Source organism: Lipotes vexillifer, unplaced genomic scaffold (assembly GCF_000442215.2).
Source record: "Lipotes vexillifer unplaced genomic scaffold, Lipotes_vexillifer_v1.1 scaffold352, whole genome shotgun sequence".
Lineage (NCBI taxonomy): Eukaryota > Metazoa > Chordata > Mammalia > Artiodactyla > Lipotidae > Lipotes > Lipotes vexillifer.
In genome coordinates, this window is record NW_006776684.1 from 1,687,028 (window position 1) to 1,708,738 (window position 21,711).

The 21,711-nt window shown below is 41.3% G+C and overlaps 1 protein-coding gene across 1 annotated transcript in view; it reads left to right on the forward strand.

Annotated features, from left to right (window-relative positions):
- Positions 1 to 21,711, forward strand: part of SORL1 (sortilin related receptor 1) — a 168,034-nt gene that overhangs the window by 55,973 nt on the left and 90,350 nt on the right. The window contains exons 10-12 of the mRNA XM_007450615.1: positions 568 to 685; positions 896 to 969; positions 14,133 to 14,221. Coding sequence (XP_007450677.1) covers positions 568 to 685; positions 896 to 969; positions 14,133 to 14,221 — 281 coding nt within the window. The remainder of the gene's footprint in view (positions 1 to 567; positions 686 to 895; positions 970 to 14,132; positions 14,222 to 21,711) is intronic.

Genomic DNA, 21,711 nt, shown 5'->3' on the forward strand with positions numbered 1-21,711 from the left:
CGTGGGCCTCTCACTGCTGTGGCCTCTCCCACTGCAGAGCACAGGCTCCGGACGTGCAGGCTCAGAGGCCATGGCTCACGGGCCCAGCCGCTCCACGGCATGTGGGATCTTCCCGGACCGGGGCACGAACCCGTGTCCCCTGCATCAGCAGGCGGACTCTCAACCACTGCGCTGCCAGGGAAGCCCACACACACACTTTTTTAGATTCTTTTCCATTATAGGTTATTAAAAGATATTGCGTATAGTTCCCTGTACTATACAGAAGGTCCTTGTAGGTTATCTATTTTATATATGACACTGATTTCTAATTGCTGTTCTCTGAGAGTCTCAGAAGGAATTTTTTCTTAGGATTTTTCTCTTTTCTTCCATGAGAGGCATTTATGTGGTTCAGATGATCACGTCCACCTGGGGGAGTGTGGGGACAGCCAGGCTGTGGCTCTGGTCTCCTTTGGGCCAGATCTCCTTCCTCTGTGCTGACTGCAGCGTGGGCCCAGGAGGCCTCGGCGTTTCGAGGGACACCTCCGTGTCGTGTTGCATGCTGATGGCTCCTGAACTTGTGTTCCGTAGCTCTCCCAGGGCTGCTCCCTCCACCTGGCCCAGCGGCTCAGCCAGCTGCTCAGCCTCCAGCTCCGAAGGATGCCCATCCTGTCCAAGGAGTCGGCGCCCGGTCTCGTCATCGCCACAGGTAAGTTGGCTTTGCCTGTTCTCACTGACGGGTTAAGCTGTTGGCTTACGTGCAGCCAAATACACAGTGACCGCTGCCACCTAGGGCAATACTGGCTGTTCGTGGTTCTGAGACATCTTAGTTGCTAGATGACTCATAATTTCTGGTTGAGCAAGGTGATTATCTGACGTATTCTTGACATTAAAAATAATTACTCTTCTTGCATTTTAGGTTCAGTGGGAAAGAACTTGGCAAGCAAGACAAACGTGTACATCTCCAGCAGTGCTGGAGCCCGGTGGCGAGAGGTCAGCCCCCTCCCTCCGCAACCCCTGCCCTTGTTTGTGGGAGAACGTGGACTGTGCCTTGACATTTCAAGGACACACATGGCTGGTGGTGGAGGCCAACGATGCCAAGTATGATTATAAAATAAAGAGAGGTACCCGGAGCCACACTGACAGGGTCAGCTGCACTGATTTGTATTCACACCCCATGATGTGGGCTTGTGATTTTGCCAAAAATGTTACTTTGAATCCAAAACAGACTTTTTAAAAAACAACTGTGAATTTGTGTAAATATCCCAAGATTGTAAGTTCCGTAAGGGTAAGGCAGTGTCTGTTCTGTCACTTCTTTACTCCTGGGACCTAGCAGCGTCTGGCATGGACACATGGTGCTCAGTAACTGTTTGCTGAATCCATCAGCAGATTGTCATGTATTTGTAGTGGTATCAGTTCTGACCCTGGTTACTTACTTATTTTTGCATATTAGCGAAGTTAAAGCCAAGCCCCTGCCCCGCCCCCTTCCCTGACTGGCTGTACTGTGCAGGCCTTCCATCTCACTCCGTGCTACGGCAGACTCTGTGCTGTGGAAGGAGGCTGTTTTTGCCTGAAGGTTGTGTGACGAATTTGGATCCTTAGGAACTGATTGTACCAATTCTGAAGGTGGGGCTAGTTCTCTAGTCCCCAAATGCTAACTCAGCCTTGGACATTAGAGAATTCCCAAACTTCTTTAAAAAAACGTGTTTTTCACCAGTCTCCCATCAGGGGGACAGGCATCTGCTCTCATTCTGTAGGGGCCGCTTTCAGTGATGCTCTGCTGTGTGTGCAGGGAACTGCTGGGGTAGAACTCACCAGATCTCTCGCAGGCCGGATGTGATGTCAGGAGGGCTGTGGGATTCTCGGGAGAACCAGCAGACAGCTCCCATCCTCGTGGTGCCCTTCCTCGGAATGCAATACATACACTTTCAGGGTGAAATACATAGTATGTAAAGCAGTAGTAATACCCAGCATTTGTTTGGGTCTTGGCCTGTCACATACCTTATCTTGTTCGAGGTGGGGCTTGCTGTCCCTCCATACATTGTGTGTGTGTGCGCGCGCATGTAGGTGCATGTATGTGTTTGTGTGTGTGTGTGTGTGTGTGTGTGTGTGTGTGTAAGGACTACACAGCTGTACGGTAGGAAACATAATTACGTATTCGGATGAGGGAGATTGTTAAGGCCAGAGTAGTCAAAAAGTGTGAACACTTTGGAATTTTCGGGGCATCCTTGTGTAGCTTCCATGGGAAAGATTAAGCAGTGGCTTTCCTCTTCCCTGGAGCTGGACATTCCTTTTGAAATTAGGTGTTCTCTCCTCTGCAGACAGGCTGGTGGTTTGTTCGTACCTTCTGATGTTGGTGTAATCTGGGATTTGAACATCTGCAAGTGATTTCCTTCTGGGGAGAAAGCAGTGTCTTGCTCCTCCTCCAGTGAAGTGGTGTCGTCTGGCTAATGCTGGGGCAGCTGTCAGCGCCTCCCGCCAGGCATGCTCCACGCCTGCCGAGAGACAGCCATCGCACAAGGGACCTTAGTTTTGGAGCTAGCAGGGACTAACTAGGGGATGAAAAGGTGGAGACTGTCTGTGTGAGTGGGCATCTGAGTCCCCATGGGCAGCCTTCTCTTTAGAGGGACAGTCTCGGGTGTGTGAGGGGGATAGATGGTGGCCAGGGAAGAGGAAATGGGTTGCAGTTGACAGATGCTGTCTAGAAAACTGATGACTAGAATTCTTGTTCCCCTTCTCCTACTAATAAGTTGTGCAAATTCTCAGATCCACAGAGTTCCTTTTTTGCACTTAAAAAAAAAAACTTTGTTGAGGTACAGTAAGCTGCACATAGTTAAAGTATATAATTTGATCAGGATTGATCACCATCACTACACCTTCACCCACACCACAATTAAGACAGTTGCATCACCCACCAAAGTTTCTTTGCGTCCCTTTGTAATTCATTCTGGTCTCTACCCTCATCCCTCCAGACTATTAGCATTTTCTAGAATTCTGTGTAAATGGACTCATACAGATGCAGTCTTTTGGCTTTGAGGTTCATTCATGTTGTTTCATTTATCAGTGATTCTTTCCTTTTTCATTGTTGATCAGTATCCCATTGTGGGGATATTCCACAGTTTCTTTATCCATTCGTAGATTGATGGACGTTCTAGTTTTTGCTGATTACAGATATAGTTGTTATAAACATTTAATTGCATGGTTTTTAGGTGGACATATATTTTTATTTCTCTTGGGTAGATACCGTAGGAAGGAATGAGTGGGCAACCTGGTAGATATGTCTAGCTTTTAAAGGAATTACCAGATTATTTTAAAGTATCAAATTGTTTTCCAAAGTGGATGTACTGTTTCATGTTTCCACCGGCAGTGTGTGAGTTCTGATTGCTTCTGGTGCATGCCAACACTTGATATGGTCAATCTTTTACATTTTAGACATTTTAATAACTGCATATGATATTTCATTGTGGTTTTAATTAGCATTTCTTTGATGACTAATGATGTTGAGCTTCTGTTTTCTTTTTCTTTTTCTTTTTGATGTTGAGCTTCTTTTCATGTGTTCATTGGTCATTTAAAACCCTTTTGTGAAGTGTCTGTTCAGATCTTTTATATATTTTATTTATTTATTTTTAAATTTTTTTGTGTGTGGTACGCAGGCCTCTCACTGTTGTGGCCTCTCCCGTTGCGGAGCACAGGCTCCAGACGCACAGGCTCAGCGGCCATGGCTCACGGGCCCAGCCGCTCCGCGGCATGTGGGATCTTCCCAGACCAGGGCACGAACCCATGTCCCCTGCATCTGCAGGCGGACTCTCAACCACTGCACCACCAGGGAAGCCCAGATCTTTTATATATTTTAAAGAGTTGTGTTTGTCTTCTTATTGAGCTGTAAGAGGTTTTTTTAAAATATATTCTGAATTTAAGTCTTTTATGTGTGTTATAAGTTTTTTCTCCTAGTCTGTGCCTTGCTTTTTTGTTTTCTTAAAGGTGTCTTTTGAAGAGCAAATGTTTTTAATTTTGGTAAAGTCTAATTTATCAGTTATTTTCTTCTATGTTTTATGTGCTTTGTTGTTCTGAGAAATGTTTGCCCTTCCCAAGTTAGCAGAGATTGTCCCCTATGTATTCTTTTACAGGTTTTATAGTTTTAGGCTTTAGGTTTAGGTTTATCATCTATTTTGAGTTAATTTGTATATCTGGTGTGAGGGAAGGGTTGATACTCATTTTTTCCTTATAAACATGCTATTGGTCAAGCAGCACTTGTTGAAAAGACTTCTCTTTTCCGCATCAGATTGCCTTGGTACCTGTTTGAAAATCAATTGGCCGTATGTGTGGGTCTCTTTCAAGACTTTCTGTTCTGCTCCATTGATCTATATGCCTGTCTCTTCACCAAAACCAAATTGTCTTGATTACTGAAGATTTAGGGTAAGGGTTGAGATCAAGTACAGTAAGTCTTCCAATTTTGTTCTTTTTAAAAATTATTTTTTTTTAATTAATTTTTATTGGAGTATAGTTGCTTTACAATGTTCTGTTAGTTTCTACTGTATAGCAAAGTGAACCAGCTATATGTATACATAAATCCCCTCTGTTTTGGATTTCCGTCCCATTTAGGTCACCACAGAGCATTGAGTAGAGTTCCCTGAGCTATACAGTAGGTTCTCATTAGTTATCTATTTTATATATAGTATCAACAGTGTATATATGTCAATCCCAATCCCCCAGTTCATCCCACCCTCCTTCCCCCTTGGCATTCATACGTTTGTTCTCTACATCTGTGTCTCTATTTCTGCTTTGCAAGTAAGATCATTTATACCATTTTTCTAGATTCCACATGATGCATTAATATATGATATTTGTTTTTCTCTTTCTGACCTACTTCACTCTGTGACAGTCTCTAGGGTCCATCCACGTCTCTACAGATGACCCAATTTCATTTCTTATTATGGCTGAGTAATAATTCCATTGTATATATGTACCACATCTTCTTTATCCATTCCTCTGTTGATGGACATTTAGGTTGCTTCCATGTCCTGGCTGTTGTAAATAGTGCTACAGTGAACATTGGGGTGCATGTGTCTTTTTAAAAAAATTTTTATTGGAGTATAGTTGCTTTGCAATATTGTGTTAGTTTCCACTGTACAGCAAACTGAATCAGCTATACATATACATATATCCCCTCTTTTTTGGATTTCCTTCTCATTTTGGTCACCACAGAGCACTGAGTAGAGTTCCCTGTGCTATATAGTAGGTTCTTATTAGTTGTCTATTTTATACATAGTATCAATCGTGTATATATGTCAATCCCAATCTCCTAATTCACCCACCCCCCCTTCCCCTTTGGTATCCATATGTTTGTTCTCTATGTCTGTGTCTTTATTTCTGCTTTGTAAGTAAGATCATCTGTACCGATTTTTTCACATTCCACATATATGCATTCATATATGATATTTGTTTTTCTTTTTCTGACTTAACTTCACTCTCTATGACAGTCTCTGGGTCCATCCACGTCTCTACAAATGACCCAGTTTCGTTCCTTATTATGGCTGAGTAATATTCTATCATATATGTGTACCACATCTTCTTTATCCATTCCTCTGTTGATGGATATTTAGGTTGCTTCCATGTCCCGGCTATTGTAAGTAGTGCTGCAGTGAACATTGGGGTGCATGTGTCTTTTTGAATTATGGTTTTCTCTGAGTATATGTCCAATAGTGGGATTGCTGTGTCATATGGTAGTTCTATGTTTAGTTTTTTAAGGAACCTCCCTACTGTTCTCCATAGTGGCTGTACCAATTTACATTCCCACCAACAATGCATGAGGGTTCCCTTTTCTCCACACCCTCTCCAGCGTTTATGGTCTGTAGATTTTTTTGATGATGGCCATTCTGACCACTGTGAGGTGATACCTCACTGTAGTTTTGATTTGCATTTCTCTAATAATTTAGTGATGTTGAGCATCTTTTCAAGTGCCTCTTGGCCATCTATATGTCTTCTTTGGAGAAATGTCTATTTAGGTCTTCCACCCATTTTTTGATTGGGTTGTTTGTTTTTTTTGATATTGAGCTGCGTGAGCTGTTTGTATATTTTGGAGATTAATCCCTTGTCAGTTACTTCGTTTGCAAATATTTCCTCCCATTCTGAGGGTTGTCTTTTCATCTTGTTTATGGTTTCCTTTGCTGTGCAAAAGCTTTTAAGTTTAATTAGGTCCCATTTGTTTATTTTTGTTTTTATTCTCATTACTCTAGTAGGTGGGTCAAAAAAGATCTTGCTGCGATTTATGTCAGAGTGTTCTGCCTGAGTTTTCCTCTAAGAGTTTTATAGTCTCTGGCCTTACATTCAGGTGTTTAATCCATTTTGAGTTTATTTTTGTGTATGGTGTTAGGGAGTGTTCTAATTTCATTTCACATGTAGCTGTCCAGTTTTCCCAGCACCATTTATTGAAGAGGCTGTCTTTTCTCCAGTGTATATTCTTGCCTCCTTTGTCATAGATTAGGTGACCATAGGTGCTGCGTGGGTTTATCTCTGAGCTTTCTATCCTGTTCCATTGGTCTAAATGTTTGTTTTTGTGCCAGTACCATATTGTCTTGATTACTGTACCTTTGTAGTATAATCTGAAGTCAGGGAGCCTGATTCCTCCAGCTCCATTTTTCTTTCTCAAGATTGCTTTGGCTATTCGAGGTCTTTTGTGTTTCCATACAAATTGTGAAATTTTCTGTTCTAGTTCTGTGAAGAAAGCCATTGGTAATTTGATAGGGATTGCATTGAATCTGTAGATTGCTTTGGGTAGTAGAGTCATTTTCACAGTATTGATTCTTCCAATCCAAGAACATGGTATATCTCTCCATCTTTTTGTGTTGTCTTTGATTTCTTTCATCAGTATCTTATAGTTTTCTTCGTACAGGTCTTTTACCTCCTTAGGTAGGTTAATTCCTAGGTATTTTTTTCTTTTTGTTGCCACATAACACTTTAGAATCAGCTTGTCAATTTCTATAAATCCTGTTGGGATTTTTACTGGGATCACATTGAATTTATAGATCAATTTGGGGAAAATTGACATCATAACACTACTGGGTCTTCTAATCCATGAATGTGGTGTGTTACGCCATTTAAAAAAAAATTTCTCTTAGCAACATTTTATAGTTTTCAATGTGGAGGTCTTGTATACTTTCTTTTTGTTAGCTTTATTCCTAGATATTTTTTATTTTTTGGTATTACTGTAAATGGGACTTTCTTTAAAGTTCATTTTTCAGTTTTTGCTATGGTATATAAGAAGACAGTTGATTTTTATATATTAACCTTATATTCTGCAACCTTGTGAAAATAATTCATTAGTGTTAGTAGTTGTTTTGTAGATTCAGTACAAGCAGTCGTATCATCTGCAAATAGGGACAGTTTTATTTCTTCCTTTCTGATCTTTACTTGTTTTATTTCTCCTTTTCTCTCTTCCTTCTCGTCCCTTCCGTAATATGTAATAATATGATAATATGTTATATATGTTGTATTATGTTAAAGGAAAAACTCTTTGCCCTTACTTTCAGAATACTTCTGATACTAAATGTATGGAAGTTTTCCCATCACAGCAAGCAGTACTCCAACTCTCCAGACACCCACTGATGTCCTACAGTTAAGTCAGGACACGTGCTAGCTGGAGTTGGCACAGACCCAGAGTCTAAGGGCTCAGTCTCACAAGACTGCCCCACCTGACCCCACTTCAGACGCCAGTTGCAAGTCTCAGGTTGTCACCTGTACTTCTGACTGACCAGCTGTAAACTGGGGGTTCCCACGACTTACTCTTCGGGTTCCGTAATTTGCTAGAATGGCTGACAGAACTCAGGGAAATATTTATTTACATTTACCCGTTTATTATAAAGGATACTTCAAAGGATACAAATGAACAGCCACATGAAGAGCTACATAGGACAGGGTCTAGAAGGGTCCCAGCCGTGGAGCTTCTGTCCCCACAGAGTTGGGGTGTGCTGTTCTTCCAGCATGTGGATGTGTTCACCAACTTGGAAGCTCTCTGAATCCTGCAGTTTAGGGATTTTTTTTTTTTTTTTTACTAATCATTTGACTTTATGTATTTATTTTTAAAATTAAAGTATAGTTGATTTACAATGTGTTACTTTCTGGTGTACAGCAAAGTGATTCAGTTTTTTATATATATATTTTTTCATATTCTTTTCCATTATGATTTATTGCAGGATATTGAATATAGTTCCCTGTGCTATACAGTAGGTCCTTGTTATTTATCTGTTTTAATGGAGGCTTCATCGCATAGGCGTGATTAATTATTAACTCACTCTCCAGCCCCTCTGTCCTCCTGGGAGGATGGAGGTGGGGCTGAAAATTTCAAGCTTCTAATCATGCTTAGTCTTTCTGTTGACCAGCCCCCGTACTGTCCAGGAGCCCACCATGAGTATCCTGATTAGGACAAGAGACTCTCCTGTCACCCAGGAAGTTACAAGGGCTGTAGGAGCTCTGTGTCAGGAACTGGGGTCCAAGACCAAATATTTAAACAAAAGGTGCTCCTATTTCTCTTCATCACTTAGGAAATTACAAAGATTTTTAGGACCTCTCACCAGGAGCCCAGAACAAAGACCAAAGTTTATATATCTTCTTATATCACAGTATCACAAATGTAATATGGTATAGTACATTTATTCGTTCTTGAATATTAAACTATCCTGGAATTACTGGAATAATTCTTGAACCCTACTTAGTTACAATATATTATCCTTTTAATGTAAGGTTAGTAATTTTTAAAATTAATTAATTTATTTTTGGCTGTGTCGGGTCTTTGTTACCACACACAGGTTTTCTCTAGTTGCAGCAAGCAGGGGCTACTCCTCGTTGTGGTGCGCAGGCTTCTCATTGCGGTGGCTTTTCTTGTTGCAGAACATGGGCTCTAGGTGTGCGAGCTTCAGTAGTTGTGGCTCACAAGCTCAGTAGTTGTGGCTCTTGGGCTCTAGAGCGCAGGCTCAGTAGTTGTGGCGCACGGGTTTAGTTGCTCTGCAGCACGTGGGATCTTCCCGGACCAGGGCTCGAACCCACGTCCCCTGCATTGGCAGGCAGATTCTTAACCACTGTGCCACCAGGGAGGCCCCTGTAAGGTTAGTTTTGATTTGCTAGTAGTTTTTAAAAGGTTTTTGTGTTACTTATGAGAGATATTGCTCGTTAATTTTTTTTTTTTTTTTTTTGGTAATGTCTTTGTCAGGTTTTGGTGCTAGGGTAAAACAAACGGAGCAGCAATTCTTCCTCTTTTATGTTCTGATAAAGTTTGTGTAAGAGTGGTGTTCTTTTTTTCTTGAATCATCTACCAGTGAAGCTATCTGGACCTGGAGTTTTCTTCTTGGGAATGTTTTTGTTTAGAAATTGTTTCTCAGGCAGATAGAGAACTATTCAGATTTTCTGCTACTTTGTCCATTTTGGTGAGTTGTATATTTTTAGACATTTGTCCTTTCATCTAAAGTTATTGAATTTGTTGACTTAAAATTACTCAAGGTATTTTCTAATGTTTTAAAATGTCTGTAAGATTTGTGGTAATAACCTGTTTTCATTCCTGTTATTGGTGATTTGTATTTTTTTCCCTCTATTTTTCTTGATTAGTTTAGTTAGTGGTTTGTCAATATTATTGATCTTTTCAAAGAACCTGCTTTTGGCTTTAATTTTCTCTGTTGTCTGTTTTCTATTTTGTTGATTTCTCCTCTGTAATATTACCTTTCCCTTATCCTTGTATACTTTGGATTTACTTTGCTTTTCTGTTTGTAGCTTGTTAAGGTATAACTTTAGGTTATTGATTTTTAGATCTTTTCTTATGTAGGCATTTGCAGCTCTAATTTTCCCTGTAAACACTACTTTAGCTGTATGCCACAAATTTAGATGTGTTGTGTTTTTGTTGTCATTCAGTTCAGAATTTTTTTTTTTTTTTTTTTTTGCGGTACGCGGGCCTCTCACTGTTGTGGCCTCTCCCGTTGTGGAGCACAGGCTCCGGATGCGCAGGCTCAACGGCCATGGCTCATGGGCCTAGCCGCTCTGCGGCACGTGGGATCTTCCCGGACCGGGGCACAAACCCGTGTCCCCTGCATCGGCAGGCAGACTCTCAACCACTGCGCCACCAGGGAAGCCATCAGAATATTTTTTAATGTCTCCCTTTAAAATTGAGATGTAATTCACATGCAATAAAATGTACCACTTTAAAGTGTGTGGTTCAGTAGTTTTAGGTATATTCACAAGTGATGTGATGTGCAGCCATCACCACTATCTGTAATTCCAGAACATTTTTATCACTTCATAATGTCCCTTTTGCTTTTTGTCTTTGTCTGATAAGTTATTTAGAAAAGGGTTGTTTAGTTTTCAGATATTTGATGTTTTCATAGATATCTTAATTTCCTTGTAGTCAGATAATACACTTTATATGATTTCAAGTCCTTTAAACTTAATGGGACTTGTTTTGTGATCCAACATGTGGTTTGTCTTGGTGAATGTGTCATGTGCGTTAGCAAGGAATGTATATTCTGCAGTTGTTGGATGCAGTGTTCAACAGATGTTATTTATATGAAGGCAGTTGATACTTGTTCAGACCTTATACATACTTTGGGGCTAGTTCCATAAATTGCTATATATTGCAGTTCTGTAAATTGTTGGTGGTAAAATCTCCAGCTATGATTGTGGAATTTTCTTTTTTTTCCTTTGAATCCTATCAATATTGCTTCATGTATTTTTATGCTCTGTTATTATGTACATACACATTTATAATTATTTTTTTCTGATTTATTGTCCCTTTTATTGTTATGGAATATTCCTCTTTATCTATGGTAATACCCTTTGTCTTGAAGTCTTTTTTATCTGATATTGAAAGTCACTTTAACCATCTTACGTTTACTATTTGGATAATATATCTTTTACTATCCGTTTACTTTCTACCCATCTGTGTCTTTACATTGAAGTGTTTCTTATAGGCAGCATATAGTGAGGGTCTTTTTCATTTATTCTGATAAGCTCTGCTTTTTAACTAAATGCTTAGGCCATTAACATTTAATATAATTATTGATATGGTTGGATTTAGGTTTAATATTTTATGTATTTGTTTATTTAAATTTCATTTTTAAAAATTATTCTGTTCCTCCTTTATGGCCTCCTTTTGTATTATTTAGGTAGTTTTAGTATTCTGTTTTTATTTAAAATTATCTTTTTGATTATATTTCTTTGTAGTATTATTATTTTTTTAGTGGTTGCTCTAAGGATTACAGCATATATATTTAATCTTTCATAGTCTTTTTTGAATTAATACTGCATTTAACATAATATTACACTTGGCGTAAAATTTAGAAAACTTGCAACCAAATAAATCCCTTTTCTCTTCTCCCAACTTTTTTGTTTTCATTTTTTATCACATTGACACATATTGAAGAACTCAGCAATGTCTTTGTTTTTGCTTTAATCATCATATGGATTTTAAAGAACTTAAGAGGAAAAGCAGTCTTTTATATTCACCCAGATATTTACCATTTCCCTTGCTCTTCCTTCCTTCCTGAAGATCCCTGTTTCCCTCTGTAAATTTCACAGCAGCCTGACGACATGCCTTTAGCATTTGTTGAGGAGCGATCTACTAGCTGTGTGTTCTCTTGGTTTTCCTTTTCTTGATTTTCCTTCATTTGAGAATCTCGGTAATTCACTTTCATTCCTGGGGGATGTGTTTGTTTGATATTGTATGCTGGATTGATAGTAATTTTCTTTCCATAGAGGCATACCTCATTTTATTGTGCTTTGTAGATATTGTATTTTTTACAAACTGAAGGTTTGTGGCAACCCTCCATCGAGCATGTCCATCGGTGCCATTTTTCCAACAGCATTTGTTTGCTTTGTGTCTGTGTCACATTTTAGTGATTCTTTCAATATTTCAAACTTTTTCATTATTATTAGTATATTTGTTATGGTGATATATATTCAGTGATCTTTGATGTTACTACTGTGACTTGCTGCAGGCTCAGATGATGCTTAGCTTTTTTTTTAATAGCAGTAAAGCACTTTTAATTAAGGTGTGTACATTGTTTTATTTAGGCATAATGCTGTTGCACACTTAATAGACTACAGGATGGTGCAAGCATAACTTTCATAAGCACTGAGAAATCAAAAAATTCATATGATTCACTTCATTTTGGTATTTGCTTTATTGTGGTGGTCTGAACCACAGTATCTCCAAGGCGTGTCTATACTTTAAAGATGTGCTATCTGCCGATGGGAAATCTGTAATCATTTGTTACCATTTTCTTATATGTATTGTGTCATTATCCTTAAGATGCTTTGATATTTTTTCCTTATCTTTGGTTTTCAGCAGTTTTGTTCTGATGTCTCTAGGTGTGGTTTTCTTTGTGATGATTGTTTTTGGGGACACCGATCTCTTGAATCTATAAATTTATCTTTTTCACCAAATTTGGGAAATTTTCAGCCATTATTTTTTCAGATTTTTTTTTCTGCTTCAGTCCCTTTCTCTTGTTCATCTTGGCCTCCAATTATACATAGACCTTTTGTTATTGTCCCACAGTTTCTTGGGGCTTTTTTCCTTTAAGTCTTTTATTCTGTGTATTCTTTAGAATAGATCATTTAAAAAATATATATTTATTTATTTTTGGCTGTGTCGGGTCTTAGTTGTGGCACGTGAGGTCTTTTGTTGAGATGTGAGGGCTCTTCATTGTGGTGCGCAAGCTTCTCTCTAGTTGTGGCGTGCAGGCTCCAGAGCGCGTGGGCTCTGTAGTTGCAGCACACAGGCTCTCTAGTTGTGGCATGTGGGATCTTAGTTCCCCAGCCAGGGATTGAACCCGTGTCCCCTGCATTGGAAGGCGGATTCTTAACTACTGGACCACCAGGGAAGTCCCAGAATAGATCATTTCTACTGTTCTGTATTTATCTTTAAATTCACTAATTCCATTGTCATTTCTATTCTGTCATTGAGCCCACCAGTGAATTTCCTATTTCAGATATTTTATTTTCCTGTTCTAGAATTCATTCCTTAGAAAAAAATAGTTTCCACTTCTCTGGGAAGAATTCTTTTCTTTTGCTCATTTCAGGTGTGTTTTCCTTTACCTCATGCAACACAGTTATAAGAACTGTTTTAAAGTCTTTGGTAATTTCAACGTTTGGATCATCTTGGAATTGGCACCCATTTATTGTCTTTTCTCTGGAGAATTGGAGACTTTTTACCGATCTGTTTGTATGTTGAGTAATTTTGGATTGCATCCCAGACATGAAATGTAATCCTCTGGAGGATGTTGCTGTTTTCGTTTTAGCATGTAATGAACCTGTTCAGATTCGGACTGTAACTTCTGCCTTGCATTCTTTGGAGATCTCAGTTCAGATTGCTAAGTCTTTTCTGTGCTAGTTTGGGTCTGTTCCCCACACATACAGTTTAGGGGCTAGGCTGAAACATATGTGAGTCCATCCACAGAATTAGAGGGTTTACTTCCTCATACTCTCCCTTCTGGGATTCCATCTACATTCTCTCCGTCATGCAGGGGCTTCTTTTCCTGACTCCTTAGGCAGAAAGTTTCCATTGAAGGTTTAGCTGCCTGGCTGGGACTAACGTATTCTAGGCTGGGGCATTCCCTCAAGGCATAGGTGTACCAGGAAGCCCCAATTGTTTGGGTAGTTTCTCCAGGTTTTAAATCCCCTTCATAAGCTGCCTTATTTTGTTTACTTTTCAGCATCCTTGGGTAGCTGTCTTTTTGTATTGAATATTTTGTCCAAATTTTTTAGTTGTAATTAACAAGAAGGATAGGCTGTAGTGGGCTTATACTGTCACAGTCAAACCAGAACTCTAGTTGGTTAATTTTTAATAGATGCTTGGTGAGGGTCAGAGATGTGGGTTTGACTCCTGCCTCTGCAGTTTACAGTCTGCCACTTTAATAGGAACTCCAGTTTCTTCATTTGGCAAAAAAATACTGGAATGTGAGAACTTGCTCTGCCCAGCCCCAGGGTTGTGTGGATCAGATGAGATAATGGCTGTGAAGTGTTCTGGAAATGGAAAAGTTGTATTCAGGTGGTTGATATCCCTGCTGTGTGTGTGCATGTGTGTGCCTGAGTGTGTGTGCACGTGTGTGTGTGGTGTGTACCATTTATGCCCGGCCATCTGCATGGCAGTGACATCAGCACTGACTCTCTCTCTTCAGGCTCTTCCTGGACCTCACTACTACACATGGGGAGACCATGGCGGGATCATCATGGCCATCGCCCAAGGCATGGAAACCAACGAGCTGAAGTAAGTGTCTCTGGTGAAGCTTTTTAACATCACACTGTTCTCCCAGAAATTTAACTCTGTGACTATAAGTGGATTTATCTCTGTAGCACTAGATTATTGACAGCACAATTTGTGCCTTGGGAAATTACTTAAATTTTTCTTGTTTATTAAGTGGGAATGATAATCTGCCCTTCCTATCTCAGAAAGGAACAAATGAAATAATTTTACTGATTTGAAAAAGCACAGCTCTATATAAATATAAATTAATAATGACTAAAAAATTAACTAGAGGCTCTTCAACGTGTCTTTCTTTGCTTTGTGTGTGACACACAGAGTTACTCATAGAATGAGTCATAATAATAATAAATAATAATGATACGTGAGTAGTAATTTCAGAATACATATTACTTGATAGCCAAGTGACTTTTACTATGATACCTTTGGTTTTGGGGTTCTTGCAAATAGACCTGGAAAGGACATTTGGGGTTAATGGCTTCATCTTCTAGATGAGAAAACTGAGGCTCAGAAACGTAAAGTAACTTACCCAAGATCCTCCCCTTTGTTAATAACAGACAAGACGAGCCCTCAGGTCTTTAAATTACGTTCTGTGCTCTTTGCAGTATATTCCTCTGAAAAGCAAAAATGTCAAGAGTTAGTAACCTCTGCTTTCTTGAGTCTGATTTTATCAGAACCAATTCTTTCATTACTTTAGTCTGAGTTAGAACAGAAGTTAATTTTGTTAACATTCGGTCGGGACGGACTATCTCTCACTTCTCCTTGTTTTTTGGCTGAACCCATGAGACAGATTGCTAAAGGAGGGGGAGAGAGCTCCTGTGATCATCTTGTTTAACACAAGGGAGAAAGCTTTCTTTTCCTTGGATCCTTTTAGAAACAGGGTCAGCAGCAAGAGAGAGAGGTGGGTGGTTTGAAAAAAAGAGCTCTTAGCTCGTTTCCCCTGTGGTTAATTGGACATGTGCTGAGTGACCTGGCCTCCAAGAAGCCGAGAGAAGCAAAGTCCCGGTATTCTGCACTCCACCTGGCTGGTCTCTGGTCTGTGCAGCTCTGGTCAGCGGCTGCTTTAGAGCCAGGAGTCAGAAGAAGTCCTGTTTGTACGCAACAGACTGTGTCCCCATTCAGATTGACGTTTGCTCAAATGAGGACAGTCACAGGGTACATGCTTCCCACATTCGTGTCATTTATTTATCCATTAATTTATTAATTCCCATCTCATACATTTCGTGAGCGCTGATGGTGCTTGGTGATGTGTATCTGAAGAGACAAAGGCCGTTTTCCTTCACTAGCAAGGATTCCATCCTCTAGTGGTGAGATAACACAAGTACACTATGCGATGTTCGGGACTCTCCTTGAAAAGTACGGTAGGCGACGTAGTTCGGCTCCCTGGGAATACATTTCATTCTGTGCGTGGCAGTCAAACTGCAGAGACAGTTCCTGATTTTCCCCGTTTACCTCTCCTCCAGATTACACTTGCATTGCAAGCTGGCTTCTCTGAAGTAGCTAATGTGATTCTGGTCCTCTTACACCATCTGTCGGTGCATATGTGCTCGGGGACCGCAGCGTCATTGCTAGCTAGCTGCAGGAAAACATGGTCAGGAAAATAGACCTGCTGCCAGAAAATCCCAGTGCCCTCGGCAGATGTTAAACAGTGATTTTGGGGGTGGTAGACTTTAAGGATATGGACCCTCTAGCATCCCTCTATTTGCACAGGTCACGTGGAGGTGTCTGTAGGTATGGTTCAAATAAAACGTTTGCAAATATGAGAATGTGTTCAGGCCTCCTATTGACAGGTGCGTGTGTCCCAAATATCAGTCTGAGCTTGGCCAAAATCTGTGTAGTGTAGCCACCTGGCATTTGTATGTTGCTCACAGAGTTTTTTTTTTTTTTTTTCCTTGCTTCTCCTGCTGCTGTGCTCTTGACCTGTGTGCTATCAGCTTCATCAGAAGAGAAGCAGGAAATAAATATTGTAATTAGTTCAGATCCTTAAACCACATGAGTGAAGGCTGCTTCTGACTCACCTGGATTTCTATTGCTGGTCTAGGACTTCAGACACGTCTAAGTCTGGTCTCCCCAGCCATGGCCATGGCTCCCTCCTTTGAGTCTCATAGTATTTATTGGCGGCTGTCTCATTGATTTGGCATTCATCGCATGCTGAATGAATTGTTAGTTACCTTTTCATTATATGCCTGGTTTCCTCAACTCATTAACAAGGTCTTTGTAGACAAGGATTTCTATTCTATGCAGGCTAGCAGGCACTTAGTAAATATTTGATTGTTCAAATAAATAGGTTATGCACACCTAGTCTTCCAAGATTGCTTATTTTTTTCCTGGTTTATAAAACTGGAAAGGGTGGGGTAGCGTGGCAATCGCAGTCCCCGGGGGTGGGGGCACTTCCGTTATTCTCTGTTGTAAATGACAGTCCCTGGAGCTCAAACGTGAGTGGGGGGTCCCCGGATGTGTGTAATCTGGTGAGAATGTGACTGTCAAGAGTTCAGGTCCACGCTGGTTGGAAATGGAACATATTTCTGTTAAGCATCATTTCAGGTCAGTTACACAAACATTTGTTGAATATCTACAAGGAGCCAGATGTTGTTCTAGGAACCGAGGATGCAGAGGTGAATGAGGCATCCTTTGGGAGCTGTCCAGCCCCACTGTGGCTGTGAGATGTTTCTGAGCCAACTGGAAGGAGAGGCCGGGGCAAGAGCTTTCCGACCCAAAGCTTATCCAGCCTTAGGGAGGAAGCCGTAACAACAGTAACCCTAGTGAGAGGTTTAGTGGGGACAGAGGATGGAACATTGCTTAACGTAAGAGTTAAGTTTTGGGGTGTTATTTTTTTGGTTGTTCTTTTTTTTTTAATTAATTAATTTATTTAGGCTGCATTGGGTCTTCGTTGCTGCATGCGGGCTTTCTCTAGTTGTGGTGAGCAGGGGCTATTCTTTGTTGTAGGTTGCAGAGCACGGGCTCTACGCGCATGGGCTTCAGTAGTTGTGGCTCACGGGCTTAGTTGTTCTGCAGCATGTGGGATCTTCCCGGACCAGGGCTCGAACCCCTGTCCCCTGCATTGGCAGGTGGATTCTCAACCACTGCGCCACCAGGGAAGTCCCTGGTGGTTCTTTTAAATAATTTATGTCTTTCTCTCCCTGTTTAGCATAGTTAACGAAGAGTTGATGATTACTTGTTTCAGCTTCTGCCTTGATTCTCCACTGAGGCTGTTTTCTTTGTTGTTGTTAATTGAAATTGAGAGTAAGAAGTGGAACGCTTTGTTTTGCTCCTGTTTTCTACATGTCTGAAATGAGTAAACAAGAACCTCTTCTGGGAGTCGCTTACCCCTTCGTTCAGCATGCTGCCACCGTGAACCTGCTCAGGGGTTGCAGGTCGTTCTTGTGTGGAATCAGTGTTTTTCAGAGAAGGGGCTGTTGTGTTTTTGCACTCTGACCAAAAATGGACCCAAACCCAAGCTTGTCGGCTTGATAGTGAGGGATGAGGTCAGTTTCCATTTCTTCCTGGTGGTTTGCCTGTCAGCATAATGATATTGGTAGTTACAAGTAATACCTTGGACTTTCCCCAAAGCACCTTTCCTCATAGGAGATTTCAGATTTCATAGGGCTTCCCTCTGGGGAGTCCTGAAAAACCACTGCAAAGACTACACCCAGCAGAGCAGCTGTCTTTTCTGGACCTGAGTTCTGGAAGCAGCTTCACAGTTCTGGAACGTGGGAGATGGCGGTTAACCTGTCCTTGTGGTTGCGGAACCTCCTCTCCTAGTAACTTACCTGGATGGTTGCAGAGAGAGCCAGCCCCGCCCCCACTTCATTCTCACCCCCGTGTGGTGTCTTTGGCCCTGTGAATTATAGAGGAACAGGTATTCTTATCAACCTTTAACTGTTGAGAAACTGAGAGATGGGGTTAGAAAAGAAAAAGAAAATACAGTGCAGTTCATTTAATTTCCTTTAACAAAAAAGCATTAATTAATGCCCCTCTGTGTGCCAGGGGCAGAAAAGTGAGTAAGAGGTCTTATTCCTGATGAACGGCAGCCCTAGTAGAAGACGCTTGCAAAATCAGGTCGTTTAAACATAGTAGGTATGTTACTGAACCAAACTTGGGTCCACTTGCCCATCTACTGACACTGGGTTGTGGTGAAGGAAAGTGCAGCATTTATTCTAAGGCATCATCAAGGAGTCCGGGACAGCTAGTGCTCAAAAACCCCGAACTCCCTGATGGGTTTTAGGAAAGCATTTTTTTTTTTTTTTTGTGGTACGCGGGCCTCTCACTGTTGTGGCCTCTCGCATTGCGGAGCACAGGCTCTGGACGCGCAGGCTCAGCGGCCATGGCTCACGGGCCCAGCTGCTCTGCAGCATGTGGGATCTTCCTGGACTGGGGCAAGAACCCATGTCCCCTGCATCGGCAGGCGGACTCTCAACCACTGCACCACCAGGGAAGCCCAGCAAAGCAGTTTTAAAGGGCAGGTGAGGGAGGGGCGTCGCAGGGTATGTGATCAGCCCTGCACAATTCTCTGATTGGTTGATGATGAGGTAACAGGATGGTGCCACAGGGGTTAATATTATCAATCCTTAGGCTCCAGTAGGCTACGTGCTCATGGTTATCAAGTTGTTAACGTCTTCCATTTGGTGGTGGTTTTAGCATCTGTAAAGCAACACAGGAAATGTGCATCATATACTGTTATCTAGGTATGCAGAGAGGAGCTATAGCAGAGGACCTAGGGGAGGGGTCTGTTCCATAGGGTCCTGCTCCGTTACAGGTATAAGATAGAGGTGAGCACAGGGTGCGGGGTGGCCACAGGAGGGCCAGTAATGCTATCTGAGAGACAGGAGAAGGCTTCTGGGAGGAGAGGAAACTTGAGCTGAGACTTCAAGGGTAAAAAGCAATGTTGCATTGCCACCCCAGGTTTAGAAAGAGCTTGAGCAGAGACCAGCATGAATCAGAGTGCAAGGTGCAGCTCTTTAGTATTGACAGAATGTAAATCTCGGGGTGTATGTGAGGAATGAGGCTTGCAGTAGCTCTGTGGTCAGGGGCCAGGTCCCCTGAGGACCTTACACACTGCACCAGAGACATTAGACTTTGCTTTTGAAATGATAGGGTCCCTCTCAGGGTTTAAAAATAGGGGAATGACATGGCTAGTGTAGAAAGATGGCTCTGGCAAGTTGAGGAGCATGAATTTAAAAGGACCAAGACTGGAGGTGAGAGATGCTGCTTAGGTGGGGACCAAGCATTTTGAGGACTAAGTGATCAGGACCTGCTTTTTGACCAGACGGTGTCAGGGGTGATGGGGGGCGGTGACAGGGCAAGATGATCATATCACTCATAGAAAAGCAGAAGAAAAGGAATTGGCCTGAAGGGCCATAGGATGAGTGCAGATGTGGACAAGTTGAACTGAAGTGGCTGTGGTATGTCCACGGGGAGATCCCCAGCAGGGATCTGGACATATTACATCATCTGATTCTGTCTTCCACTGCCCGTTGCAGGAATTTTCTCTCTGTCATCTGTGATGAATGATCACCCAAGTCTTTGCTTGAATAATTCTAGTGATGGGGACTTTGCCAAATCAAAAGGAGCTTCCATTTCACTTTGGACAATTTGTTGTTCATTTGTTCGTGCACTAAGTATTTATTCATCCGTTCCTTTATGAATGAAAGTTCTCAGGTCAGAGAGAGCCCAAATTCTCCTCACTCCCGTTGCTATGCAGCGGGCTCAGCTTCCAGGAGATACATCCAACAGATATTTTCTCTTCTGCCTGAAAGCCTTTCAGATGCATGAGGACCTCTCCCTGTCCTCTTCAGAGCATCTCCTATTCCATGGCAAACAGCCCCCGTTCCTTCCCTCCTGTGCTGTAGGATCCTGAATCTACACCCTCTAGCTTCTCCTTTGGGCCCTCCTCACAATGTCAGAGGTTTAAGATGTGGAGCCCAGATCTGTCCCCAGCAGCCTGAAACATGCGTCACATTGGCGTTGATACCAGCGTGATCCTAGACACTCAATTTCTTTTAATAAAAACCCTAAGACAGTTTTTCTTTGCCCTGTATCGTTACCGTATTCTGAAATCAAGAGTTACCCTGAGAAAAGGAAACGGGATTCATTTATTGTGACTTGTGTGTGAAACAATTTGAGCTCCCAGCTCCGACTTCCTCGTGTCTAAGTTCTCACCAATCAACTGTTTCATACTCCATTCTTGAAACAACTTTTTCTTCTTAAGGGAAATAAAACTACTTTTTCCTCATCTAGTCTTGAGATCTTTATCTGTTCTCGTGGTTCTTTTAGAGATTATTAAAAGGAGCTCTGCAATTACACCTTTAAATCTTTCAGTTCCCTAGAATGTGCTTTACTTTGCATTCATTTTCCTTTAACTTCCCTCTTTTTTCCTGCTTTGTCCAGTTTGAAGATCATTCTCTTTAATAAAGACAAAACCAAAATAGAAATTGACTAACTACTGCTGCCTCTTTTTCTGTCTTTCCTATTTATACCATTAACCATCGGACGGATGAGCCTATTCCATTTCTGATTCTTTATAGAACTTGCTGGGTAACCATCCCACGTCTCACTGCCCACTAATCTCCCAATTATTTTGGTAATTTGAAGCATAATCCTTGACTTATTTTGAGTTTGAGTTGTTTGGCCACTGTTTCTACAGATTACTAGCTGTAAGAATGACAGCTAGGATTAATTAGCAGATTGCTGCTTCTCTTTAAGTTTTTGCCCTTGGTTAATATGACTCTTTTCTCATCTTGAATATGTTTTTTTTTTTTGAAAGTCTGAGCTCATCAAGGACCTTTCTCTCCAGCCACACATTTGTGTTTTAAATTGACTGTCTACCACTGCTTCACTTATTTCGTGTATCTTTGGTTACGTTATTATTATATTATAGTCCCATCTTCTTGAGAGCTTTGGCCATGAGATTATGTCTATACTTCTGTTTGAACGTTTTAAATTCTCCGTTCCTAAAGGCTGGGGCCCTACGTCCTCTTTCATGACTATTAGGCGTGTAAAGATGGCTTGGTTTGTTTTCTGGCAAGGTTCTTGTCACTTTCACTTCACCAGCACAAGTTCTCCTCTGGAGGTCAGAATTTGGTCCAGAACAGATGTTCCCTTAACTGTTGCAGTTGATAATGTGACTGCCGTGTCTCCAAAATTTTGAAAATGCACTGTTTTTCAAATGCACGGTTTATTCTTAGGTTCAGGGCTGTACTCGGCCATGCACCTGCTTTTTAGTCTCGTTAATATGTTATGGTCAGAGTCTGCTGGGAACTTCTCAAGAAATGGGGTGATTCATTTCCTGAGGTTATCTCGCATTCGAGGAGCTGTTAAGTAGAATTACCTAGGCAATGTGCAAGTAGGCAGACTTCCGGCATTATCACACGGATAGCTCCCATCATGTCTGGTTAATAGGCTGGCTCTGCTGGTTCAGTTTGCTTTAAAGATGGCACTAAGCCATTCGCTCATCACCCTGCTACAAGAAAGAGATTGAATGAGTTACCTTATCCCCG